The sequence below is a fragment of the Plutella xylostella genome, chromosome 11 (assembly GCF_932276165.1).
Source record: "Plutella xylostella chromosome 11, ilPluXylo3.1, whole genome shotgun sequence".
In the NCBI taxonomy this organism is placed as follows: Eukaryota; Metazoa; Arthropoda; class Insecta; order Lepidoptera; family Plutellidae; genus Plutella; species Plutella xylostella.
The window spans coordinates 2,479,840-2,503,651 of record NC_063991.1 but is presented as its reverse complement, the minus strand read 5'-3'; the positions used below and the strand labels follow the sequence as shown (position 1 = coordinate 2,503,651).

General features: G+C 40.4%; 1 protein-coding gene across 1 annotated transcript in view; it reads left to right on the top strand.

Moving 5' to 3' along the window:
- The window catches only part of LOC105397568 (oxysterol-binding protein-related protein 8), a 58,458-nt gene that overhangs the window by 19,242 nt on the left and 15,404 nt on the right, over window positions 1-23,812 (top strand). The window contains exons 13-21 of the mRNA XM_048624291.1: window positions 10,831-10,961; window positions 12,216-12,308; window positions 12,862-12,947; window positions 13,366-13,543; window positions 15,963-16,059; window positions 18,803-18,942; window positions 19,197-19,253; window positions 19,538-19,663; window positions 23,564-23,704. Of these exons, the coding sequence (XP_048480248.1) occupies window positions 10,831-10,961; window positions 12,216-12,308; window positions 12,862-12,947; window positions 13,366-13,543; window positions 15,963-16,059; window positions 18,803-18,942; window positions 19,197-19,253; window positions 19,538-19,663; window positions 23,564-23,704 (1,049 nt within the window). The remainder of the gene's footprint in view (window positions 1-10,830; window positions 10,962-12,215; window positions 12,309-12,861; window positions 12,948-13,365; window positions 13,544-15,962; window positions 16,060-18,802; window positions 18,943-19,196; window positions 19,254-19,537; window positions 19,664-23,563; window positions 23,705-23,812) is intronic.

Here is a 23,812-nt window from a genome sequence, read left to right as displayed (position 1 = left end):
TTTTCGTCAGGGGTTAAAACGAAAAAAAAACTATAATACCTACTTATATGACAGTTGCAAAAGAGTCAAAGGAAGTATTTCTGGCCATGTAGCACGGGGCGCTATTAAGACGTGACAAAAGTTCTCCGTCGCGCTCGCTCTTGAGGCTGCGCGATGTGAGTGAGCGCGATATAAAACTCTTGTCGCGTCTTAAATGCGCCCCGTGCTTGTCCTTCTGATTAGCTAAATACATACATGTACCTATACCTATGTAGGTATGCTATGTACACACGAGACACTAGCACTATCAATTTACCTAATACGAAAGGTGAGATTTCTGTTTGGTGTGTGTATGACAGGTACGCTGACGTCATTCGCTAGAGCCGTTCCGAAATTGTACCCCGAGAGTATTAAATGAGAATGGCCAAATCTGACCCGCTTTGCACCCACTAATCAAACATATTTTTGTTCAATGATAAAGGTGTTCTAAATTAGGGAAAAATATTAAAAAAAAATCTAAACCACGTTTAAAAAAAATAGTATGTAGGAAACATCTAGTCAGTACAGAGACTTCATCTTTCAGCACCTCATATCTTCGTTCTCCCATGCCTCATAATAATAAAATTTACACCAGGATATACTGTAGTCATGGGCACAAAACAACACACACAGTATATGTTTCATCAATGGCTGCTCTGACAGGTCATGGCGCCTTAGAGAAATGTCCATTCTCCTTTGGTTGTACCCCTACCGAAACTCTACCGAAGATGAGAGTAGTTATTCTTTTGACGTGGCATCTGTAATCACTTGGCTTCGAAATACAATAAACGATCCAATCGCGTTATACTTAACCAACACCAAAAACAGTTTATTAGGCTCTTCTTCATTCGTTTTACCTGTTGCACACTTAGCGTAGTCGTCGTTCTCCTAATTTATTGCAAGTTATAGTTAAACGCTATCGTATCGTACGTTAGTTATCAGTATCACACGTTTACGCTTAGTATTACCTGTTATGAATTGCTCAACACAATGATTAAATGAGTTGCTAAACGGCCTAATCAATTTACCGAACTGGCTCCATTCGAGTACTCTATGACTCATACGAAACACACCACAGATTGCGAGCGTCATGAAAATATTGAAAAATACAAACAGTTGCATATCGGCTGGCTGACAATAAGGAGTTCCTTTGCCTCGCGCGTAAAAAAAACTGATTAAATAGCGTTTAGGCGGGAAATGTGACGTGTGTGAAAAAAAGTATTGACAGATTTATTTTGTTTTGATTGTGATGTGCAATTGTTTTTGTTTATGCTTTGGTGTTGTTATGATAGTGATTTGAATTCGTTGAATTGAATTCATCGTGTCGGCTAAATAAATACATGAGTGAAGGAGATATTTTTGTTTATGAATGTTGGCTATAAAGTTGTATGGAGTTAATTTGACATACTTACTTACTTTTTTAGACGACCGAATGGCGTAGTGGTTAGCGACCCTGACTACTGAGCCGATGGTCCCGGGTTCGATTCCCGGCTGGAGCAGATATTTGTTTAAACACAGGTATTTGTTCTCAGGTCTTGGATGTGCCCGTAAAATGGCAATAGGCCCGCCCCCTATTTATTACATTGGGACTAACATACACTCTGGCGAAAAGAGGGTGCAGCAATGCACCTCTGCCTACCCCGCAAGGGAGTACATTAGTACAAGGCGTGAGTGCGTGTTTTTTTTTACTTACTTTTTTCACTTTTCAAAACTTATGCAGTCTTGTGATTTAAAGTAATTTAGGTATTTAGTTACTTTACAAATAACTCTACATTCCATATTCCATCTATTTCTATTTAGAGATGCCACGAATATTCGGCAACTATTCGGTATTCGGCCTATTCGGCCAGTTTTTTCAGTATTCGGTATTCGGCCGAATAGTGCGTACTATTCGGGCCGAATACCGAATAGTAAATCATGAAAAAAATTACTTGTTATTTTAATCAAAATTGTGTATTTATTTCCAAATCACAACATTTTAGTACTTAAAATTAATCAGTAGTAAGTTGTGCTGGATAAAAACGAGCATTTCAGCATTTTTTGGTAGCCCACGACTGCCGTTTTGATTGTAACCATCCTCAAAAAATATCCTCTCACTATAAACGCTACTTCCGTAGCGTCCGTAGTCGAGCGGGCCTCAGTGATCGTAACTGATTGCTGAGGTTAAGCAACAACTGACACGGTCAGCCATTGGATGGGTGACCAATTTCAAGTGGTGCTTTTCTGGACGCTTCCGTGCTTCGGACGGCACGTTAAGCCGTGGGTCCCGGTTGCAGCTTCAGCAGCAGTCGTTAAGCTTAGACAGAGGCCTTCGGGCGGCTTGAAAACATCTGACAGTTGGGTTGCCCACTTACCCGACAACTCTCTCAGCACAAGCTTGCTTGTGTTGGGGTCCACCAACCCGCACTTGGCCAGCGTGGTGGACTAGGCCTAAAACCCTTCCTTCATTGGAAGGAAACCCGTGCCCCAGCAGTGGGGACGTGATGGGTCGTGATAATAAACGCTACTTCCAGGTGAAGAAAGATAAGTTTTTGCAAATTTCAAAAGGTTCGGGTATTGTTTTTTGTTTGCTGACCACTACTTGTAAGCATCGGCCATCCGATCTAGGCGAACTATTATCAAATAAAAATTCAACTCGTTTGCCACAGCATTCTGCCTCCTAATAATTAGCATTTCTCATATAATCTGTAGCGACTTCTTCAAAGCAGTTCCAGGAACAAAAAAAACAGGTTGTAGCGCCGAATATTCGGCGGCCGAATATTCGGCGCTTCGGCCGGCAGCGTCGCCGAATATTCGGTATTCGGTATTCGGCCAATTCACTATTCGTGGCAACACTAATTTCTATGTATTGTTGATGACTCTGTCACTGGCCAATGACCTTAAAAAGGTTTTTTGTTACAATTGATTATTGTAAATTGCTTGTGAATTCCGACATGACAGGTAAACGCGTTTTTTTTAATAAGGTTCTTACTTATGACTATAAGTCATCATCATCATCATCAGCCAATAGTCATCCACTGCTGGACATAGGCCTCTCCCAAGGAGCGCCACAACACTCGGTCCTCGGCCTTCCTCATCCAACCACTACCCGCCACCCGCCTAAGGTCGTCAGTCCAGCGGGCAGGAGGGCGTCCCACGCTGCGTTTGCCTGTTCGTGGTCTCCACTCGAGAACTCGTCTACCCCAACGGTTATCGGTTCTTCGGCAGATATGACCAGCCCACTGCCACTTCAGCTTGCATATTTTGACAGCTATGTCGGTAACCTTAGTCCTCTGACGGATAACCTCATTTCTGATACGATCCATCAGAGAAACCAAGTATTACCCTATAAGTATTGTTTTAATATCTACGTAGGTATTTACCCAATGGTGAACTAAATTAAAAACAATAAGGAAAATTGTTAATAGCAGCATTTATACTCGATTGTAAATACCTAATAGGTAAGTACTTACTCGTAATAACCTTCAATACTGCATAGTGATAGTTTAAAAACATGGTTAAAAACATAATAACATAGACACAATGACATCTAAAAAACATGTAGAGCGGCATTAATTGAGCATCTGTCAAATACAGTGCCAAACTCCTGTAATTTTTAACCAAACGACAAAAAAGGAGGAGGTTCTCAATTCGTCTGTATGTATTTTGTACACAATTTCTAAATAACCTTGATTCAATCAGCATATAAGTATGATTTAGTTAAATATTTGGTCACTCATTAAACTCAAGGTTCGGTACCCGATAGGGCATTTCCTTACACAAACTTATTATAATGTCACAACTTTATTTACTTTAGAGTTAGAAATGAGGCCAAGGGGATTCATAAAAAAATTACTACTTATTTGCCAAAGAGGTATTGCCTATTGCAAGTTAGAGCACCCACTGTTTCATCAATGTCATAATATTTGTCTTCTGGAAGAGAACATTTTCAGCGATAGGACCGCCACGCCATTCGCTGGAATTTTCTGTACATAGGCCTCTACCAAAGAGCAACTACTGGCTACCTGTCTGTTAGTGGTCTCCACTCAAGAACTCCTTTAAGTTTACCTCAAAGGTTATCTGCCACCATTGCCACTTCAGCTTGCATATAATTAACCACTTTTTAATGTACTTAGCGATATTTGTGTCCCCCTGTAGCTAGGCATAGGCCTCCCCATGCTTATTCCACACGTCTCTGTTATCGACATCCTGATCCTGACGCTATTCCGGCAAAAATCTATCCCATATGTTATGTGTTTACCTCTGTATTGTGTTTAAAAACACAAATATCCGAAAGTAAGAAATTAACAATACGTTTTCCAATGAGTACAATCTAATTGATTAACCAAACAACATACTCAATAATACAAAAAAGAGGCCATATTGTAAGTAAATAAAAGAAATACCGTATCTCTTGTATTTGCGGTTTGTCCGTCCTTGCCTCAGTGTGCTTAGATATCGAGAAACCTAGTTTATTCTGTTTAAATACAGCTCACAGCTGATTAGAGTTAGGTATTGGTACGCACAGTCTAGGTTAAGTATATTAATTCCTTTTTATAGTGACAAATTGAATAAAGTGTGGAGTTAAAGCGGTCAGCAGGTCTAGTACAGGTTTCATAGTTTGTCGAAAACTATAAAAGTTTCAGTTTTCTTACATACAAAATGGCGCTTCTAGCGGAAACTATCTTAAACTTAAGATAAGGTAATGTATTCAGGTGACAGACGAAAACCGAATCTTTTTTCGTTTACATAAATTGCAAAATGGCGTAGTGGTTAGTGACCCTGACTACTGAGCCGATGGTCCCGGGTTCGATTCCCGGCTGGGGCAGATATTTGTTTAAAGACAGATATTTGTTCTCGGGTCTTGGATGTGCCCGTAAAATGGCAATAGGCCCGCCCCCTATTACATTGGGACTAACATAACACTCTGGCGAAAAGTGGGTGCAGCAATGCACCTCTGCCTACCCTGCAAGGGAGTACGTTAGTACAAGGCGTGAGTGCGTGTGTGTGTGTTATAAATTGCAAAACTCGTACTAGAGGGTCTGATGAATAACGTATTTTTTGACGTTCACGCGTAATACATACAGTTGTTGTTTATTAACTTTTATTTTAATATATATTTATAGACATTGGAAAGATTGGTTTCACCCTTTAGTGCCAATTTCTCCATAGTCTTGTCTTAGTGGTAAACGTTTAGGGTAATAAGCTTACTATGTATTACTTGTTTTTAATTTATGTTTTGTAAAGTTTATTACTGTTGTTTGTCCTAATAAATAAAATAAAATAAAATAGTCGGTTATCTAACCGACCGGGATTGGTTCATCAATTATACGTCATCTCCATATAAAATTCTTGACAGATGTGTCAAAAGTCAACCACTAATACCTGGTTATGCTCTAACCTAGTTTGGAGAAATTGGCACTTAGAATATTAGGTTTATGTGTTTTGAGTACCAACACTACGTAACTAAACATAACTATTCCGACAAGAATCTCTCCACTCGAAAACCTTTTTGGCATTCTGCCACACAGTGAAAATAAAACCCTAATCTCAAAACACACACCGGTACTTGAGTATTATCAGTTAAGCCCACTATCATTTGATACAGTTTATTATTATTACCTCCGTGTATGTACATACAAAGTAAGTATATAATGTTTTACAAGTGCTTGTTGAGTAGGTACAGTATGTGCGGTCACAGAGTAGGTTTCGGAGGCTGATGGCACTAATAAAAATAGAGCAACTTAATACAATATACTCTTTATTTGTACCAAAAAAACATAGAAAAAGAAAGACAGTGAAATAGGGGGCCATGTTGCTTATAGCAATCTCTACCAGACAACCTTGCGATGGAGAGAGAGTTTAAAACATTACCGATGGTATTTATAAATTGTACATATCTTCGTGGTCTCTACTAAAGAACCGGTCTACCCGAATGGTCATCGGTTCTTCCAAAAGGCGGTAACTCAACTCGATATTTTGAACTGAACAACCTTTGAATGTAAAATTCGCAATATTAAAAACATCGGTTTGATTCCAGGGGGTTTTGCTGCTATCGATATTTTAAGTAAATATCAGTGTTTTGTGTAGCGAGAATTTAAAATTTCAGTTTTATATTTGTGCATAAGTAGCTATACGCATTTGTAATTTGTCAAACTACCTACTTAGCAAACCGTCAATGTTTGAATGAATGAATAGGCAGTTAGTGAATTCAACAAGATACAAAAGTGAATAGTGACTTATGCAGCTGACTATACCTGCCGGATCGTGTTCTGTGAGCGCACAGCCTGTAGGTACTTATGTTGGAATGCGTATGTCTATATTCATACGCTCAAATAGTTTTAGCAGCTGATAAGAAACAAAACACTGCATAATACATAGATTGTTGGTACATTATAATTCTGTAGTACCTGCTACCGTATTGTCACGTCACCGTAAAGGTGTAAATGGTGCAAGAAGTGACGTAGTGACCTTATCGACGTAGTGACCTTATCACCTCATCATAACATTTTAGTTAGTGTGTATAATAGTATATTAATGAAACTACGTTCCTTTTTAACAATCCATCCAAAGGTTGTCTGGCAGAGATCGCTTAAATAGTGATAAGGCCGTCTTTTGTACCCTAATAAAGTTACAATTTGTTAATTTTATCATATTTTTTTGGTGTACAAATAAAGTGTATTGTATCTATTTTATCAGACAACATCAAATTACATACAGAATATATTTTTAGGTACATTCCCATTTTGTTCGTATATTTAATCTAAGGACTTAACTAATAATCATAATATTATTTAATTACACGTTATCTTGAGATAAAACATAATTTTCGCCGGGAATGATAATGACAACGGAAGGTCATAAAAATCTCGTCATTTTTATAATAATTTATATCAAATCAGGCCCTGTAGCACAGGGCGCTATTAAGACGTAACAAGAGTTCTCCGTCGCGCTCGCTCTTGAGGCTGCTTGATGTGAGTGAGCACGATGCAAAACTCTTGTCACGTCTTAAATGCGCCCCGTACTAGCCCTTCTGTAAGTCAAAGGAGGGCCATTTCAACCACTATTGATGAAGTATTATTATCACGCATAAGTGGATACACAAATCAAATCATTTTATTTGTGAACATAGTCATAACAGGTGTTTTACAGTATTTTTTGCGCTATGTTCTGCACGTACGGCACGTAGGCATACAAAATTTATTAAGTATACAAATTAACATAAACAATAACATGCATATCTTTTAAATTATTCCTATTATGTATAAACACTCACGGGCAATGAAAAAGTTCCACTCACAAAATGCCGACACCAAACAACGCCAATTTTTCCAAAGATCTAATTTACAATTTGAACAAAATATTATAGTTTTTAGTTGATAATATCCTCATGCTCAGTAAAATGTACTTCAATGTTGCAGAAGCTAGCTAAAGCTAGCCTTTTCCGTTTAGGAGTAATTTTGTGTTTTTCTCAGTGGAACCTTTTCATTACCCGTGAGTGTATTATTTCACAGATAACAGTCCTCAGTAGTATTCGGTACGGTTATCCGTTTTCATCGAAATGAACAAGCGAAGGCCTGTTACATGATAGCATAATTAGATAAACACAGTTTATGCTTTGACGTCCGCTTATGCAGCCTAATGACATGTTATGGACCACTTATTGGTGTATGTAGGTACCTAATGTACAGTCAGCAAAAGAGATACGTGTGCCACTCCAGAAGGGCTAGCACGGGGCGCATTTTGGACAAAAGTTTTGCATCGCCGTCACTCACATCGCACAACCTCAAGAGTGAGCGCGACGAAGAACTTTTGCCACGTCTTATTAGAGCCCTGTGCTACACGGCCAGTTCAAACAAAGTGATCCTAAGACACATGGGTTGAAGATAGATGAACCAAATAATAATTTATTGCCACATAAATATAATCTACACTTTGTTAAAGGTTTTCAAATGACGTTGTCATATACGAATTTCAACTTTTTATGTCACTCAAAAAGAAGGCTTACAAATTTAATGACTTTATATAGTCGGTTAGAGCATAAACAGGGAGTAGTGGTTGACTTTTGACACATCTGTCATGAATTTTATATGGAGATGACATTTAATTTATAAATCATTCCTTCCGAGCCAATTTCTCCACTATACAATTTCTACACAATCACACCAATTTCAACTTTTTATGTCACTCAAAAAGTCCAAATTCGTGTAATTCAAAGTCACAGTTGAAATTCGTGTGTTTCAAAGTCATTTGTAAGCCTTCTCTAAACCACCCTAAACTTACAATACGGTCTATGAATTTGGAGGTAACTATTTTTCATATCACATATCAGGTCAGTTAGCGTTGAGACAAGCTACATATCTCTTTAGCCTACTGTACCTCGTTGCATTGTCCTCCTATCTCACATGACAAGTGCAATGCGAATGGCGTGCATCATATAGGTAGGGCTCATTGAGGTTCAAGGTAAATGGGTCGTAAACGCAGGGGAAATGAGGACTATGGTTTACCGTAGCGCTTAAAAATAGAGATATGACAAATGTATGTACCAGTGTACCTATTGTTATTTTATTTTAACACTTTATTTGTACACATTTAAAGCAAAGCAATATAAAGAACAGTTACAAATTTCAAAAACACATAGGACGTATACAAAGGCGGGCTTATTGCCAAAAAGCAATTTCTTCCAGCCAACCTACGACTGGGTGAAAGAGAAGATGCAAAATTAAATATGTAGGTAGGTTCTTAAGTAAGTACCTACCTAATTTCCCGGGAGCATTCTCGTGTAATGTAACGTTCGTACCCGTTGCAAAATTAGCGTATCGGAGAATTTTGTGTAATTTTTAAGAGAAATTATTATGAAGGTATATGTTTGGCATGGAGAGTGCGAGTTTTTACTCCGTTCGTATAGTGGTGAATAAACGCCAATTTATATTGTACGGGACGGGAGAGTCGCCACCTAAGTGGTCGGTCAAATTGGAACCGATTTTCACCGAAGGAAAGATAGATCGCTTAAGGAAAACCTACACTAGGCCCTCTGTTTATTAAAACATCAACGAGAGCTGATGAAAACATTATTACACATGTAACGTTGTTTGTTGAAAGTGGCTAAAAATACTTGAACTCGGCACGGGGGGTCACCTGACAAAGAGGTTTTGACGTCAGGTTGTAAGTAATCTTTTTGAAGGTTGTACGTTTTTATTGTCGTTATCATTATCATAGGTCTGTTGTATCTGCGGGGTCACTCTATGAACGAACGAATGAGCATTGCCGCCGATCATAAACACGCTTAATACAACGACCTATTTACCTTGATTGTCTCATATTTAAATCCGCTTTATTCATCACAATATGTCACGACTCATGACATTCAAAATTTGTAACTAAAGCATAATTAGACTCAATAAATACCTATTTTGACGAATGTAAACTGTAAACATTGCCTCACGCACGGTACAATGACTTCTGATTTATTTGATTTAATATTTACCAACTCGATCGCACGTTTCGATATATTTATATCCAATCTGAATTGTCTGCCAACTCGGATATAGATCAAGTGCCAACTAACTATTTCATTATCTCCTTCACTTATGCCTATTTGCCGACAAAGTCACTGTGTACACATTAAAAAAAACACATTTAAATATGGTGTAAAAAATCTGTCGCAAAAATTTAATAAATAAATCTATTAGTGCCATCTAGCGGAATACAACGGAAAGTTTAAGCGACAAAATGAGAAAGCATATGAGGTGACGATCGACACGCAACGCCATCTAGTGACAACACTCCGGAACTACAATGGAGGAGATCGATTACGGAGCCGTATTGACCAATAGAAAGGAGAAACACAAGTCTGAACGGCGAAGATCGAGTATATTTTCGCTGTTGAAGCGACAGAAGAATCTGCTGAGGCAGGCGTCGGAACCAGCGCCATTTTACCAAAGAAACGGAAGCCGGAAGTTCTCTGTGGATTCCGCCATTTTGTCGGACTTTCAGAAGATCAATCCGCAACTTTTAAACGGCTATGCGCTGTCCAGTTGTGATATTGTCGGGGATTTCAACGAGTTGAATGGAAATGGACATGATGATGGTGAGTTTAGTGTTAAAAAAGTGCACATATTAAATGGAATGGAGAGTTAAAAGTGTCATGGGCAAGGGGTAATACTCTTGCTTGACGATATATGAAGTTTCGGTGACCCCCGCCCCTGTCATGATACTCTAATGTTCAAAACATTATTCAAAACGAAAATATTTATTGCGCCTTTACCGAGAATTTTACTTTTGTCGGGTCTCTCGTCTTCAAGGCGTGTCGGTGTTACTAGATGTGGATTAGGGTTTGTCATCGTGGTGAAAAGACTGGTCAGATAGATAGACGATTCGATTTATGAAGCTTTAACTAGGTTTTGATCAACAATCGATGGCGAATTGTTTATATGTATAGATCCATCTACGTAGCAGTATTTTACGCTAAGTTTGTCTGATTGGGCTAATGGCCGCAGACGTCTGATACCTTTCGCTCTATTGTAGAAATCTTTATCTCTGCTTAGATTGTCCAGTAACAAAGCTGCAGATATCCAAGTATAGCAGCAGGATACGCTAGAACTACTTTTCTTATGTCCCCTCCCCTTCAATTAACTGTCAGAGCTGGCAGGCCAACTACAGTGTAGATCGTACAGCTGCTTATCAGAATGAGGGGTGTCCCACACTCGTCGCACAGCTAGAAAAGCGCTGTAATTTTGTATTCCTTTCGCTCAATTCCTTTTGACCAGTTTCGCTAACCTATGCTACCTATTCGTATATATCACTACCTCCCCCCGTTTCCCCTACTATCAGAGCTGGCGGGCGCGGCGTCGGACAGCGACAGCGCGGACGGCAACATGGCGCCGCGGCCCCTCACCAGGGAAGATGTGCTGGCGACTTACGAGGAGAAGTATGAAGAGGACCAGGACACGGAGATTGGACTGGTAAGTGGATATGAGAAAAAGGGAAGACTTGCCATACAGCTCATTTAGAAAATACCTAAAAGATGATTCAGAAATGCTTTCATACGTCGACCACAAAGAATAAATTAAACTCTACAGGTGTTGCAAAAAGGACGTGTTTTTTTTTTCGTGAATTTTTCAAAACTCGTAGAACATAAGTTGTTCAGAATGACCCCATTAGTCACCCGTTTTCGGCTTAGTATACCGTTTTTGCAACACCCAGAGTTTTGGGTAGAGACCCAGACACCTCAAATTTCACAACTTTCAGATTTCGGCGGCTGCAAACTTAACTTTGTCTGAGCCCTGTCGTGGGTCTCCCCATTATGTCACCGTATGAGGTCTCAGGGTCCTTAGAGGTTTAAAAAAAATGTATGGTCCATTTATGAAGGCATTATGAGCGCTATCTATGATTGAGTACCTTTTTTAATGAGCTATCAGCACGTCTTCCTAATCTTATAAACGTGAAATATTGTAAATGGATAGATGGATGTTCCCCACACTCAGACTTTCGAAAACAAACACATCATTCATGGGGAACTGTATACGCTTTTATAATAAATTATCAAATGAAGCAATAAACCTTACTGAGCAAAAATTTAAGAATTATGTTAAAGCTACATTATGTAGTAAAGCTTACTATAGTATAAATGATTATTTAAACGACAAAAACGCGTGGTCTTGTCCACCTCAGCTAAGGCTATTGAAAAAATGAAATGGATATAGGTACTTAAGTAAAATTGTAGGTACTAGATATAAGTAAAAATTGTAATAGATTATAAGGAAAAAGTTGAAAAGATGCTCGAGGAGTTTCTTTCGCCATTTCTTTCCTTCTCAATGACGGGGCCTTTGTGAAATGGTGGTAGATGACTATCGACAAATAATTGTAAAATTTTACGTCGATTAAACCATTTGAATTTGAATTTGAAAAAATTTGAATTTGGATTATTGCTACTCGTGCCCAAGATAACGGATCAATTGTGATGAAATTTTGAATATTCTTCTTGTCGTGTCAAATAGTAGAGCTGGTGACAGCATCTCTTTTATTCCACAAGTAAGCCATTATCCAGACATTGTTAAACAGGCCCTTAGTCTACGTTTTATAATAAGAGAATTTAGGTATTTCTTCTAAGAAGCGTCACAAAAATCTGTCCAATGTTTTCTTCACTATCAAACCTCCTATAGGAGCCTAACCACTTTTCCAACACCCTGTATATAATAAATCCCTTAACATTTCAGGCCGGTGAACTGGTAGAGGAAGTGGCTGAGGAGAACAAGTCATTGCTGTGGTTCCTCCTGAAACAAGTGAGGCCCGGGATGGACCTTAGTAAGGTGAGATAAATAGATTGATAGTTGGGGAGTGAGAGGGAGAGAGAAGATGAGTATTGAGCGTCCAATTGTTAGATTGGTAGGTACATACATAGGGCCCAGCTACCGTACCACCACCGACAACTTAGCGATTAACAATCGATAAGCAGCGTCGCTCGCCTGTCAATCATCTGTCAGATCCATACAAGTTACGTCAGCGAACGACGCCACTTAAGAATTGTTTATTGCTAATGTTCGGTGGTAGTAACCCCCAAAGACGTCAGGATTATTTCGATTAGTAAGGCCCGGGTCTCCTATTTACTCCGTAGGTCGCGTCAAGTGTCACCGCCGTAGGCCGCGTCGCGATGCTCATACATCTACGCGCCAAACGTCGGCGTGTGAGGGAGACCGCATCAGTACATTTCTATAGAAAGCATCGTGACGCGGCCTACGGCGTGACGCTGGACGCGACCTACGGCGTAAATAGGAGACCAAGGCCTTAATAAGAGTTTGGCATATTTCTAAATCCCAAATAAAAGCTAGCTAAATCCTCGCATTCATGTTATAAATTTTTCAGGTGGTGTTACCTACATTTATACTGGAGCCGCGTTCGTTCCTGGACAAACTGGCGGATTCGTACTACCACGCGGATATACTGTCAGAGTGAGTATCATCAGAATACACACATTCTGGACATAGGCCTCTCTTATGGAGCTCCATAGCTCTTGGACTTTCCTAGGACCAGTATATTTAGCACGAGGTCCCATGACAAAAAACTACACTAGACGTGACAAAATTCTGGCTTCGCTCACATGTTGTCTTGTTTTGCGCATGTTACGCCCCGTACTAGATATGCTATCACCAGCAGAAAGCACTTTCAGAGGCACATTTCATGAATTTTCCCTCATCATCCATCCATGTTTACTAAAAGTTAAAAGAATATCGAGCTAAGGGTGAGACCCATATCGTCCGAAATTTACTCTCATAAAAATATGTATATGGCCTTGCCCTAATTCACCCCTATTCAGTTTACTATACCGCTTCAGCAAAACCTCAATAACTCCCCCATTTCTCCCCACAGAACCTCAAACCTCGAGGACCCGTACCTCCGCTTCAAGGGCGTCCTGCGCTGGTACCTGTCGGGGCTGTACCGCAAGCCCAAGGGGCTGAAGAAGCCCTACAACCCGGTGCTGGGCGAGCTGTTCCGCTGCAGCTGGAAGCACCGCTCGGGGGCGGTCACTTACTACGTAGCCGAACAGGTAGGCTACACCGACTAGGTCCCTAGATAGGTAAGCGGCACCAAGAAGGTTTCTAGATGGGTAGGCGGCACCTACAAAGTTTCTAGATGGGTAGGCAGCACCAAACTGGTCTCTAGATGAATAGGCGGGTGTGGCTAGGTTCCTGGATGGGTAGGCGGCACCGATAAATACCTAGATGGGTAGGCAGCACTCATAAAGTTTCTAGATGGGTAGGCGGCACTTACAGTTACTAGGTGGGTAGGCAGTAGGTACTCATAAAGTATCTAGATGGGTAGGCGGCACCGATAGATACCTAGATGGGTAGGCGGCATTAGTAGATAGCTGGATGGGTAGGCAGCACCGTTAGATAGCTAGATGGGACCCACTAACTGCATAGTTAGATGGGTAGGCGGAACCGATAGTGTTCTATAGACGGGTAGGTACCTCCGCTTCAAGGGCGTGCTCCGCTGGTACCTGTCGGGGCTGTACCGCAAGCCCAAGGGGCTGAAGAAGCCCTACAACCCGGTGCTGGGCGAGCTGTTCCGCTGCAGCTGGAAGCACCGATCTGGGGCGGTGACATACTACCTCGCTGAACAGGTAGGCAGATAGGTAGGCTGCACCGGTAGACAGCTAGATGGATACGCCACACCGACTAGGTCTGTAGATCATTAAGCAACTTTGACTAGGTTCCTAGATGGGTAGGCGGCACCAACAAGGTTTCTAGATGGGTAGGTAGCACCGGCTAGATGGGTAGGCGTCACCAACAACGTTTCTAGATGGGTAGGCAGCACCGATGGATACCTAGATAGGTAGATGGCACCGATAGATACCTAGATGGGTAGGCATCGCTGATTTGGCTTCTAGAAGGGTCAATAGCACTTTCTAAGTATCTAGATGGGTAGGCAGGACTCACACAGTTCCTAGATGGGTAGGCAGCACCGACTAGATATCTAGATGAATAGGCGGCTTTGACTAGGTTCCTGGATGGGTAGGCGGCACAGACAATATTTCTAGATGGGTAGGTGCCCCCGCTTCAAGGGCGTGCTCCGCTGGTACCTGTCGGGGCTGTACCGCAAGCCCAAGGGGCTGAAGAAGCCCTACAACCCGGTGCTGGGCGAGCTGTTCCGCTGCAGCTGGAAGCACCGGTCGGGGGCTGTGACATACTACGTCGCTGAACAGGTAGGCAGATATTAGACTGGATGGGTAGGAGGCACTGACCAGGTGTCTAGATGGGAAGGCGGCACCGGCTTGGTTTCTAGAAGGGTAGTTGGCACCGATAGCACTGTCTATGTGTCTAGATGGGTAGGCAGCACCAACTAGGTATCTAGATGAATAGGCGGCATTGAATAGGTTCCTGGATGGGTAGGCGGCATCGACAAGGTTTCTAGATGGGTAGGTAGCACAAACTAAGTTGCTAGATAGGTAGGCGGCACCGATAGATACCTAGATGGGTAGGCGGCATTAATAGATAGCTGGATGGGTAGGCAGCCCCGTAAGAGATAGCTAAATGGGAAGGCGGCATAGCTAGATGGGTAGGTAGTGTAGGTACCTCCGCTTCAAGGGCGTGCTCCGCTGGTACCTGTCGGGGCTGTACCGCAAGCCCAAGGGGCTGAAGAAGCCCTACAACCCGGTGCTGGGCGAGCTGTTCCGCTGCAGCTGGAAGCACCGGTCTGGAGCGGTCACCTACTACGTCGCTGAACAGGTAGGCGGCACCGATATAGCTAGATGGGTAGGCTGCACCGACTAGGTCTCTAGATGAACAGGCAGGTTTGGCTAGGTTCCTAGATGGGTAAGCAACACCGATAGATACCTAGATGGGTAGGCAGCACCGACTAGGTTTCTAGATGGGTAGGCGGCACCAACAAGGTTTCTAGATGGGTAGGCGGGACCGATAGATACCTAGACGGGTAGACGGCATTAATAGATAGCTCGATGGGTAGGCGGCATTAATAGGTAGTTGTATGGGTAGGCGGCCCCGTAAGAGATAGCTAGATGGGTAGGCGGTACCAATAGATAGCTGGATGGGAAGGCAGCATAGTTAGATGGGTAGGCGGCACCGATAGTGTGCTATAGATGGGTGGTCCCTCCGCTTCAAGGGCGTGCTCCGCTGGTACCTGTCGGGGCTGTACCGCAAGCCCAAGGGGCTGAAGAAGGCCTACAACCTGGTGCTGGGCGAGCTGTTCCGCTGCAGCTGGAAGCACCGGTCGGGAGCGGTGACATACTATGTCGCTGAGCAGGTAGGCACATAGTGTCCCTGATAGGTAGGCGGGTAGGTTGCTAGATGATTGGATGGTACTGACAGACTTTCATCTATAGCGGTTTTTTTTACGAATTTGCATAGTTGTGGTGTACTAAAAGTTGTGTTTCACCGATTAATAAAAATGACGTCTTTCTAATCCGTATATTTTTTTTCCTGAAATGTTTATGTTTTTCATTTCAGGTCTCACATCACCCGCCTGTGTCGGCTTTCTACGTGTCCAATAGAAAGGATGGATTCGTTATAGAAGGAAGCTTACTTGCCAGATCTAAGTTTTACGGTCAGTATTCTTAACAGTTTTCATAATCATCATCATCATGTTTATCATTGTATAGATAAATTGATATACAGGGTGGCCCAAAGAGTGACGTCCAAAGGAAAATGTTTGATTCCTTAGGTCAAGGGGTAGCCAAATCACCCCCATGTATGTTCAGCCATTTTTAGTAGTTTAGGAGTTATGATTTTTTTTCCAAATTTTCTACGAAAATCGACCTCAGTGGATTAATTATGTTTTATTATTTTTTGAATAACTTTTTTAAAGCATTTTTTATTTTTGTGTCATCCTCTTAAGTTGTTCTTTTAACCATTAAAGTTTCAGCTTCCTAGCTGTAATGTAAGTTAGTTATTTTTTTATCGGAATTTCGAATTATATCATCGAGCTAGACTGCTCTGAATTTTCTACTTGAAATTAAAAATTGAAAAAGATATTCTCATGGTGCCTTATTAATTTTAAAAACTCCGCAAGGTTCCAAAATTACATAAAAATAAAAATAAACTATTGCTTAATAGGGTATTATTTGCAGAAAAAAGCCCTCAAAGGTACCTGGGTGGAAATTACCTAATTAGTAAATTGTTTCAGAAAGTTGAAATATTCCTGTTATGTCATTACTAAGGACTAATTAAGTTAGAAAATGTATCAAATTAAAGGGAAAATTAAATTATTTACTTTTTTTTTTATTTAAGTTACATTTTTGAATGTAAATTCTTAGAAAAATGTTTTAGTCTGAGTAGTAAGATTTATGAGATAACTTTATTATTAATAATAAGTAAATAAACTCTAATAATTATTTTACACATTTACTCACAATAAATTTTCAAAATGGCGACCTCCCATAGCAATACACAACCTACATCTACGCAAGAAATTTTCTTTAAGTCGCCTATACGCTTCTCTGTTTCATTCAGATGTAACTTTTTGACAGATGTCACATTTTTGAGAAAAGGTACTTTTTTACAGGTTTAACCTTTTGACAAATGTCATATTTTTTACATTTGTCACTTTTTTGACTTAAAGAAAATTTCTTGCGTAGATGTAGGTTGTGTATTGCTATGGGAGGTAGCCATTTTGAAAATTTATTGTGAGTAAATGTGTAAAATAATTATTAGAGTTTATTTACTTATTATTAATAATAAAATTATCTCATAAATCTTACTACTCAGACTAAAACATTTTTCTAAGAATTTACATTCAAAAATGTAACGTTAATTTTTAAAAAAAGTAAATAATTAAATTTTCCCTTTAATTTGATACATTTTCTAACTTAATTAGTCCTTAGTAATGACATAACAGGAATATTTCAACTTTCTGAAACAATTTACTAATTGACAACATTTCAAATAAAATGCTCACCGATTTTATTTTATTTTCGACGAGATATCACAAATTTAGATGACCCGTATTTTTTTATTTCTTAATATTTCTATGTTTTAATATATTTTTTTGATTTCAAAGTTCAAAATATTTTTAGTATGAGTGACGTCACGTCGAGGCTTGGGATAAAAATATTTTCGTTGCCTGCCTAACCTAAAAAAAAAGTTGGATGACATTAACTTGACATGAACAAGGACCAATCAGCTTCAACTTCAACTTTATTTTGTGGCAAGGACCAATCACGTACTTCCGTCATTGACAAGGACACATAAAAGTGACAGACATTTGAGTGATGTTTGTTATTGTCATTGTCAAAGTGACATAACATGTTTTTTTGTTGTTTATGTTTTAGAAGTAAAAGCCCGTTTAATTATTATGCCACATCGTGGTGTCACGAATGATAATTTAGATTTTTATGTTTTTCTCTGAAATAAATCAAAAGAAAAATCGGAAACATTTTTTTTTGTGAATATTAGAGCCATATCTCTAAATGGTTTTCGAATTTCAACTGTATAAAATTTTGAAATGTTGTCAATTAGGTAATTTCCACCCAGGTACCTTTGAGGGCTTTTTTCTGCAAATAATACCCTATTAAGCAATAGTTTATTTTTATTTTTATGTAATTTTGGAACCTTGCGGAGTTTTTAAAATTAATAAGGCACCATGAGAATATCTTTTTCAATTTTTAATTTCAAGTAGAAAATTCAGAGCAGTCTAGATCGATGATATAATTCGAACTTTCGATAAAAAAATAACTAACTTACATTACAGCTAGGAAGCTGAAACTTTAATGGTTAAAAGAACAACTTAAGAGGATGACACAAAAATAAAAAATGCTTTAAAAAAGTTATCCAAAAAATAATAAAATATAATTAATCCACTGAGGTCGATTTTCGTAGAAAATTAGGAAAAAAAATCATAACTCCTAAACTACTAAAAATTGCTGAACATACATGGGGGTGATTTGGCTACCCCTTGACCTAAGGAATCAAACATTTTCCTTTGGACGTCACTCTTTGGGCCACCCTGTATTTCATGTGTAGGTTAAATAATCGTATTATATTTTTACAATTTATCTACCACGACAGTCATTTTAGTAAGAAACTCAATACCAGAAAAAAGTGTTCAGAACGCATTTCTTTATATATCTGTAACACTGATAAGCGATATTTCAAATACAAAGCCCGTAAATAGTCCTCTGTAGGACATGTATCTCCTCCAATTTTATCCTGATCTCCACGCTTGCCAGGCGTCTTATAAAGTTTGAAACCAAGCGCAACCATAAATGACTGGTGGCCGTCTACGGCCTAGACTTTAGGCCCTTCCTTAATTTTATTCAATTACAACATAAAACCCTTCTCTCTGCTTCCAGGCAACTCAACATCCGCCATTTTGGAGGGTTGCGCCCGAGTCCACCTATTGCGATGGGGCGAGACATACGTGACGACGGCGCCCTACGCGCACTGCAAGGGCATCGTGGTGGGCACGCTCAGCATGGAGCTGGGCGGGAAGGTGAGCGTGGGACGCCCTACGGCCCGCTAGACCTTAGAGCTATAGCTCATAACGTGCGTATACGCGCGTATGACGCGATTCGAACACAAATTTAAAACCTAAGCAGACGTGGCGAACTTGAAACATGACAGTTTCGTCCAGCTGGCACACTCTGCCTTTTATCACGTCTTGTCGTACGCTTCCTGCGCCCCGTGCTGTGTATTGTTCTTCTAAATGCAACTAATAATTTAATGATAAACTATCATTTGTTTCAGGTCCACATTCTTTGTCCAGACACGGGATACCAAGCTGACGTTGATTTCAAATTACGGGTGAGTGTTATTGCTTTACGTAAAACAACACATCTTCCCATAGTAAAAGGTCCCATTATCGACAAAGTTTCTAAATAGAAACAAATAAAAAAACGCTAAATCCTAAAGTTTTCAATATTTTTTTTAGGAGAAAAATAACTCAGTAACCGCCTTGTTGCTAAAATGATAGAGGGTGTTGTATACCTCTTACACACCTTTTACCCTTTTTGCAACAATCCAGCATTTGCGTAAGGTCACCTAATGCCCATCACCTAATGTAATCTTTCTTTTTCTCCCACCCACAGTCATTCCTAGGCGGCTCCGAGCAGACTAACTCCATATCTGGCCGCATAAAGCGAGGCAAGGACACCGTGGCCACCATAGAGGGCTACTGGGACGCACGCATCGACATCAAGGAGAAACAGAGCGGGGTCAGTTGTAGTAATACTGCCTTATTGTATGTAGTTATGGTCTATATGCTCACATCAAGCGAGGCAAGGACACCGTGGCCACCATAGAGGGCTACTGGGACGCACGCATCGACATCAAGGAGAAACAGAGCGGGGTCAGTTGTAGTAATACTGCCTTATTGTATGTAGTTATGGTCTATATGCTCACATCAAGCGAGGCAAGGACACCGTGGCCACCATAGAGGGCTACTGGGACGCACGCATCGACATCAAGGAGAAACAGAGCGGGGTCAGTTGTAGTAATACTGCCTTATTGTATGTAGTTATGGTCTATATGCTCACATCAAGCGAGGCAAGGACACCGTGGCCACCATAGAGGGCTACTGGGACGCACGCATCGACATCAAGGAGAAACAGAGCGGGGTCAGTTGTAGTAATACTGCCTTATTGTATGTAGTTATGGTCTATATGCTCACATCAAGCGAGGCAAGGACACCGTGGCCACCATAGAGGGCTACTGGGACGCACGCATCGACATCAAGGAGAAACAGAGCGGGGTCAGTTGTAGTAATACTGCCTTATTGTATGTAGTTATGGTCTATATGCTCACATCAAGCGAGGCAAGGACACCGTGGCCACCATAGAGGGCTACTGGGACGCACGCATCGACATCAAGGAGAAACAGAGCGGGGTCAGTTGTAGTAATACTGCCTTATTGTATGTAGTTATGGTCTATATGCTCACATCAAGCGAGGCAAGGACACCGTGGCCACCATAGAGGGCTACTGGGACGCACGCATCGACATCAAGGAGAAACAGAGCGGGGTCAGTTGTCTCACTAGTTATACGTACCGCAGCCTTAGCGATATAGAGGCGTAACTGCTAATTTTTAAGTTTTTACATACCGCATCCTTAGTAATATAGGGGCGTAACTGTGATTTTTACAGTTTTTGTGAACCAAATTCTAGAATTAGTTTTGTAGTGTGGTATAGTATAAATGATGGCTCCGAGCAGACCAACTCCATATCTGGCCGCATCAAGCGAGTCAAGGACACCGTGGCCACCATAGAGGGCTACTGGGACGCACGCATCGACATCAAGGAGAAACAGAGCGGGGTCAGTTGTCTAACTAGTTATACATACCGCAGCCTTGGCAATGTAGGGGCGTAACTGCGATTTTTTGAGTTTTTACATACCGCATCCTTAGTAATATAGGGGCGTAACGGTGATATTTTCAGTTTTTGGGAACCAAATTCTAGAATGATTGTAGATAGAGTGGTATAGTAGAAATGGCGGTTCCTATTAGACCAACTCGATATCTGGCCGCATCAAGCGAGGCAAGGACACCGTGGCCACCATAGAGGGCTACTGGGACGCACGCATCGACATCAAGGAGAAACAGAGCGGGGTCAGTTGTAGTAATACTGCCTTATTGTATGTAGTTATGGTCTATATGCTCACATCAAGCGAGGCAAGGACACCGTGGCCACCATAGAGGGCTACTGGGACGCACGCATCGACATCAAGGAGAAACAGAGCGGGGTCAGTTGTAGTAATACTGCCTTATTGTATGTAGTTATGGTCTATATGCTCACATCAAGCGAGGCAAGGACACCGTGGCCACCATAGAGGGCTACTGGGACGCACGCATCGACATCAAGGAGAAACAGAGCGGGGTCAGTTGTAGTAATACTGCCTTATTGTATGTAGTTATGGTCTATATGCTCACATCAAGCGAGGCAAGGACACCGTGGCCACCATAGAGGGCTACTGGGACGCACGCATCGACATCAAGGAGAAACAGAGCGGGGTCAGTTGTCTCACTAGTTAACAATATAGATAGCAATAGGTAACTGTGAAGTTTTCAATTTTGAAAATGTTTCAATATGGCAGATTTATTTATATTGTAGTATACTGTATACCTTAATACAGGGTGGCCCAAAGAGTGACGTCCAAAGGAAAATGTTTGATTCCTTAGGTCAAGGGGTAGCCAAATAACCCCCATGTATGTTCAGCAATTTTTAGTAGTTCAGGAGTTAAGAATATTTTTACAAATTTTCTACGAAAATCAAACTCCGCGGATCAATTATTTTTTATTCTTCTATTCTATTCTATTCTATTCTCTGTGGGGGTAACAGTACCTGCACCTGGCTCTCTCGAATGGAACCTTTGTGCATATCCCCAAGGTCTAAACTGCCTTCCTAAGCTTGGACCATTTCCCCACCACGCTGGTCCACTGCGGGTTGGTGGGTTCACATATCTAGATGTGCTAAATCTAGATATGCAGGTTTCCTCACGATGTTTTCCTTCACCGTAAGAGCGATGGTATACATTGTACTTAAATTCAGAAAAGAACTCATTGGTACATGTCAGCGCCGGGATTCGAACCCGCATCTCTGGCGTGAGAAGCGGGCGCTTACCCGACTGAGCTACCACCGCTCCCGCTTTTTTATTCTTTTTTTGGATAACTTTTTTAAATATTTTTTTATTTTTGTGTCAACCTCTTAAATTGTTCTTTTAACCATAAAAGTTTCAGCTTCTATTTAAGTTACATTTTTGAGTGTTTTTTTTGTTTTAAAACATTTATTTCTCTAAAACTTATTCTATTACAAGAAATATAAATATTCTGCCAAACTGTTATAACAGTTTAGTGGCAGACCATGCTCTCATACTTAAATATAGGTAGGTACTTAGGATAGTGACAAACATTAAACTAACATAATAAAATTTTTAACAAAATGGTAAGTACATAATAAAAACTTCTTCGCTAGCGCGGCGAATACGGCCCGAGACCGGTCGCACTCGCGCGCACAACTTGATGTACGTTTGGTCGGCAGGACCATCATGAGTTTACTATTATTTAACAAGTAGTAGGTATTTACATAGTAGTAGTAACTAGTATTATATAGTATCTAATTTACAAATACGAACTTAAATAATAATTTCGTTGCTTAACAAATAGTCTTTAATCATATTTCTTAATGCTATCTTTGGACCGTGGAAATGTGTTATATCTTTTGGGATACAATTAAAAATCTTCGGAATAATCCACTCTTTTGTTCTTTTCCCATAAAAGTTTGATACCTTGGGAACAACAAAGTGACCTAAAGCATTTTTCCTAGTCGTGTAAATTCTTAGTAAAATGTTTTAGTGTGAGTTGGTAGATTTATGAGATAATTGTATTATTAATAATAAGTAAATAAACTCAAATAATTCTTTTACACATTTACTCACAATAAATGTTCAAAATGGCACCCTCTCACAGCAATACACAACCTACATCTACGCAAGAAATTTTCTTTGAGTCAAAAAAGTGACAAATGTAAAAAATATGACATCTGTCAAAAAAGTTAAACCTCTCAAAAAAGTAACTTTTCTCAAAAATGTGACATCTGTCAAAAAGTGACATCTGAATGAAGCAGAGAAGCGTATAGGCATCTTAAAGAAAATTTCTTCAGTGGGTCAGTTGTCTAACTAGTTATACATACCGCAGCCTCAGCAATATAGGGGCGTGACTGCGACTTTTTCAGTTTTTGTGAATCAATTTCTAGAATTATTGTTGATAGAGTGGTAAATGATTATAAATGACACTCACACACAAGTGTATTATTCCCCTTTTTTATCTGCCCATTTTAAAATCAGCGCTAGATAATATACCTAACTTGGGTTCCCCTCATCTCGCCTAATCTTTATTGCCCAAAACTGGTTTCGCATAACTCGTATGGTCTAACTAAACTTTCTTGGCCGAATCATCACTTTAACTTTTGTCATTAGTATTACGATAGTGTTTTTGAATTGTATTATTGTTTGTATTTTTTGTTGTTGTTTTGTATTTTATATTTTTCTATATTTATTTGTTTTTGCTGTCAGTGTGTCACATAAATGTTTCTTTATGTTTAAACCCCTCTTTTCCCTCCACAGGAAGAATCAACGCTCCTAGATGTGGGCATCCTAAAGCAACACCGTCTGAACCGGTACCTGGTGAAGGAAGCTCAACAGACTCCCACAGAGTCCCAGCGCCTGTGGGCCCGAGTGTCCGCCGCCATACGGAATGAGGACCAGGTACTGTGATATGTGGGGACATCTCACACACGGCCATCCGACCCCAAACTAGGCGGAACTTGTGATATGGGTGTCGGACAGCTTATATATCTACACAAATTCATAGGC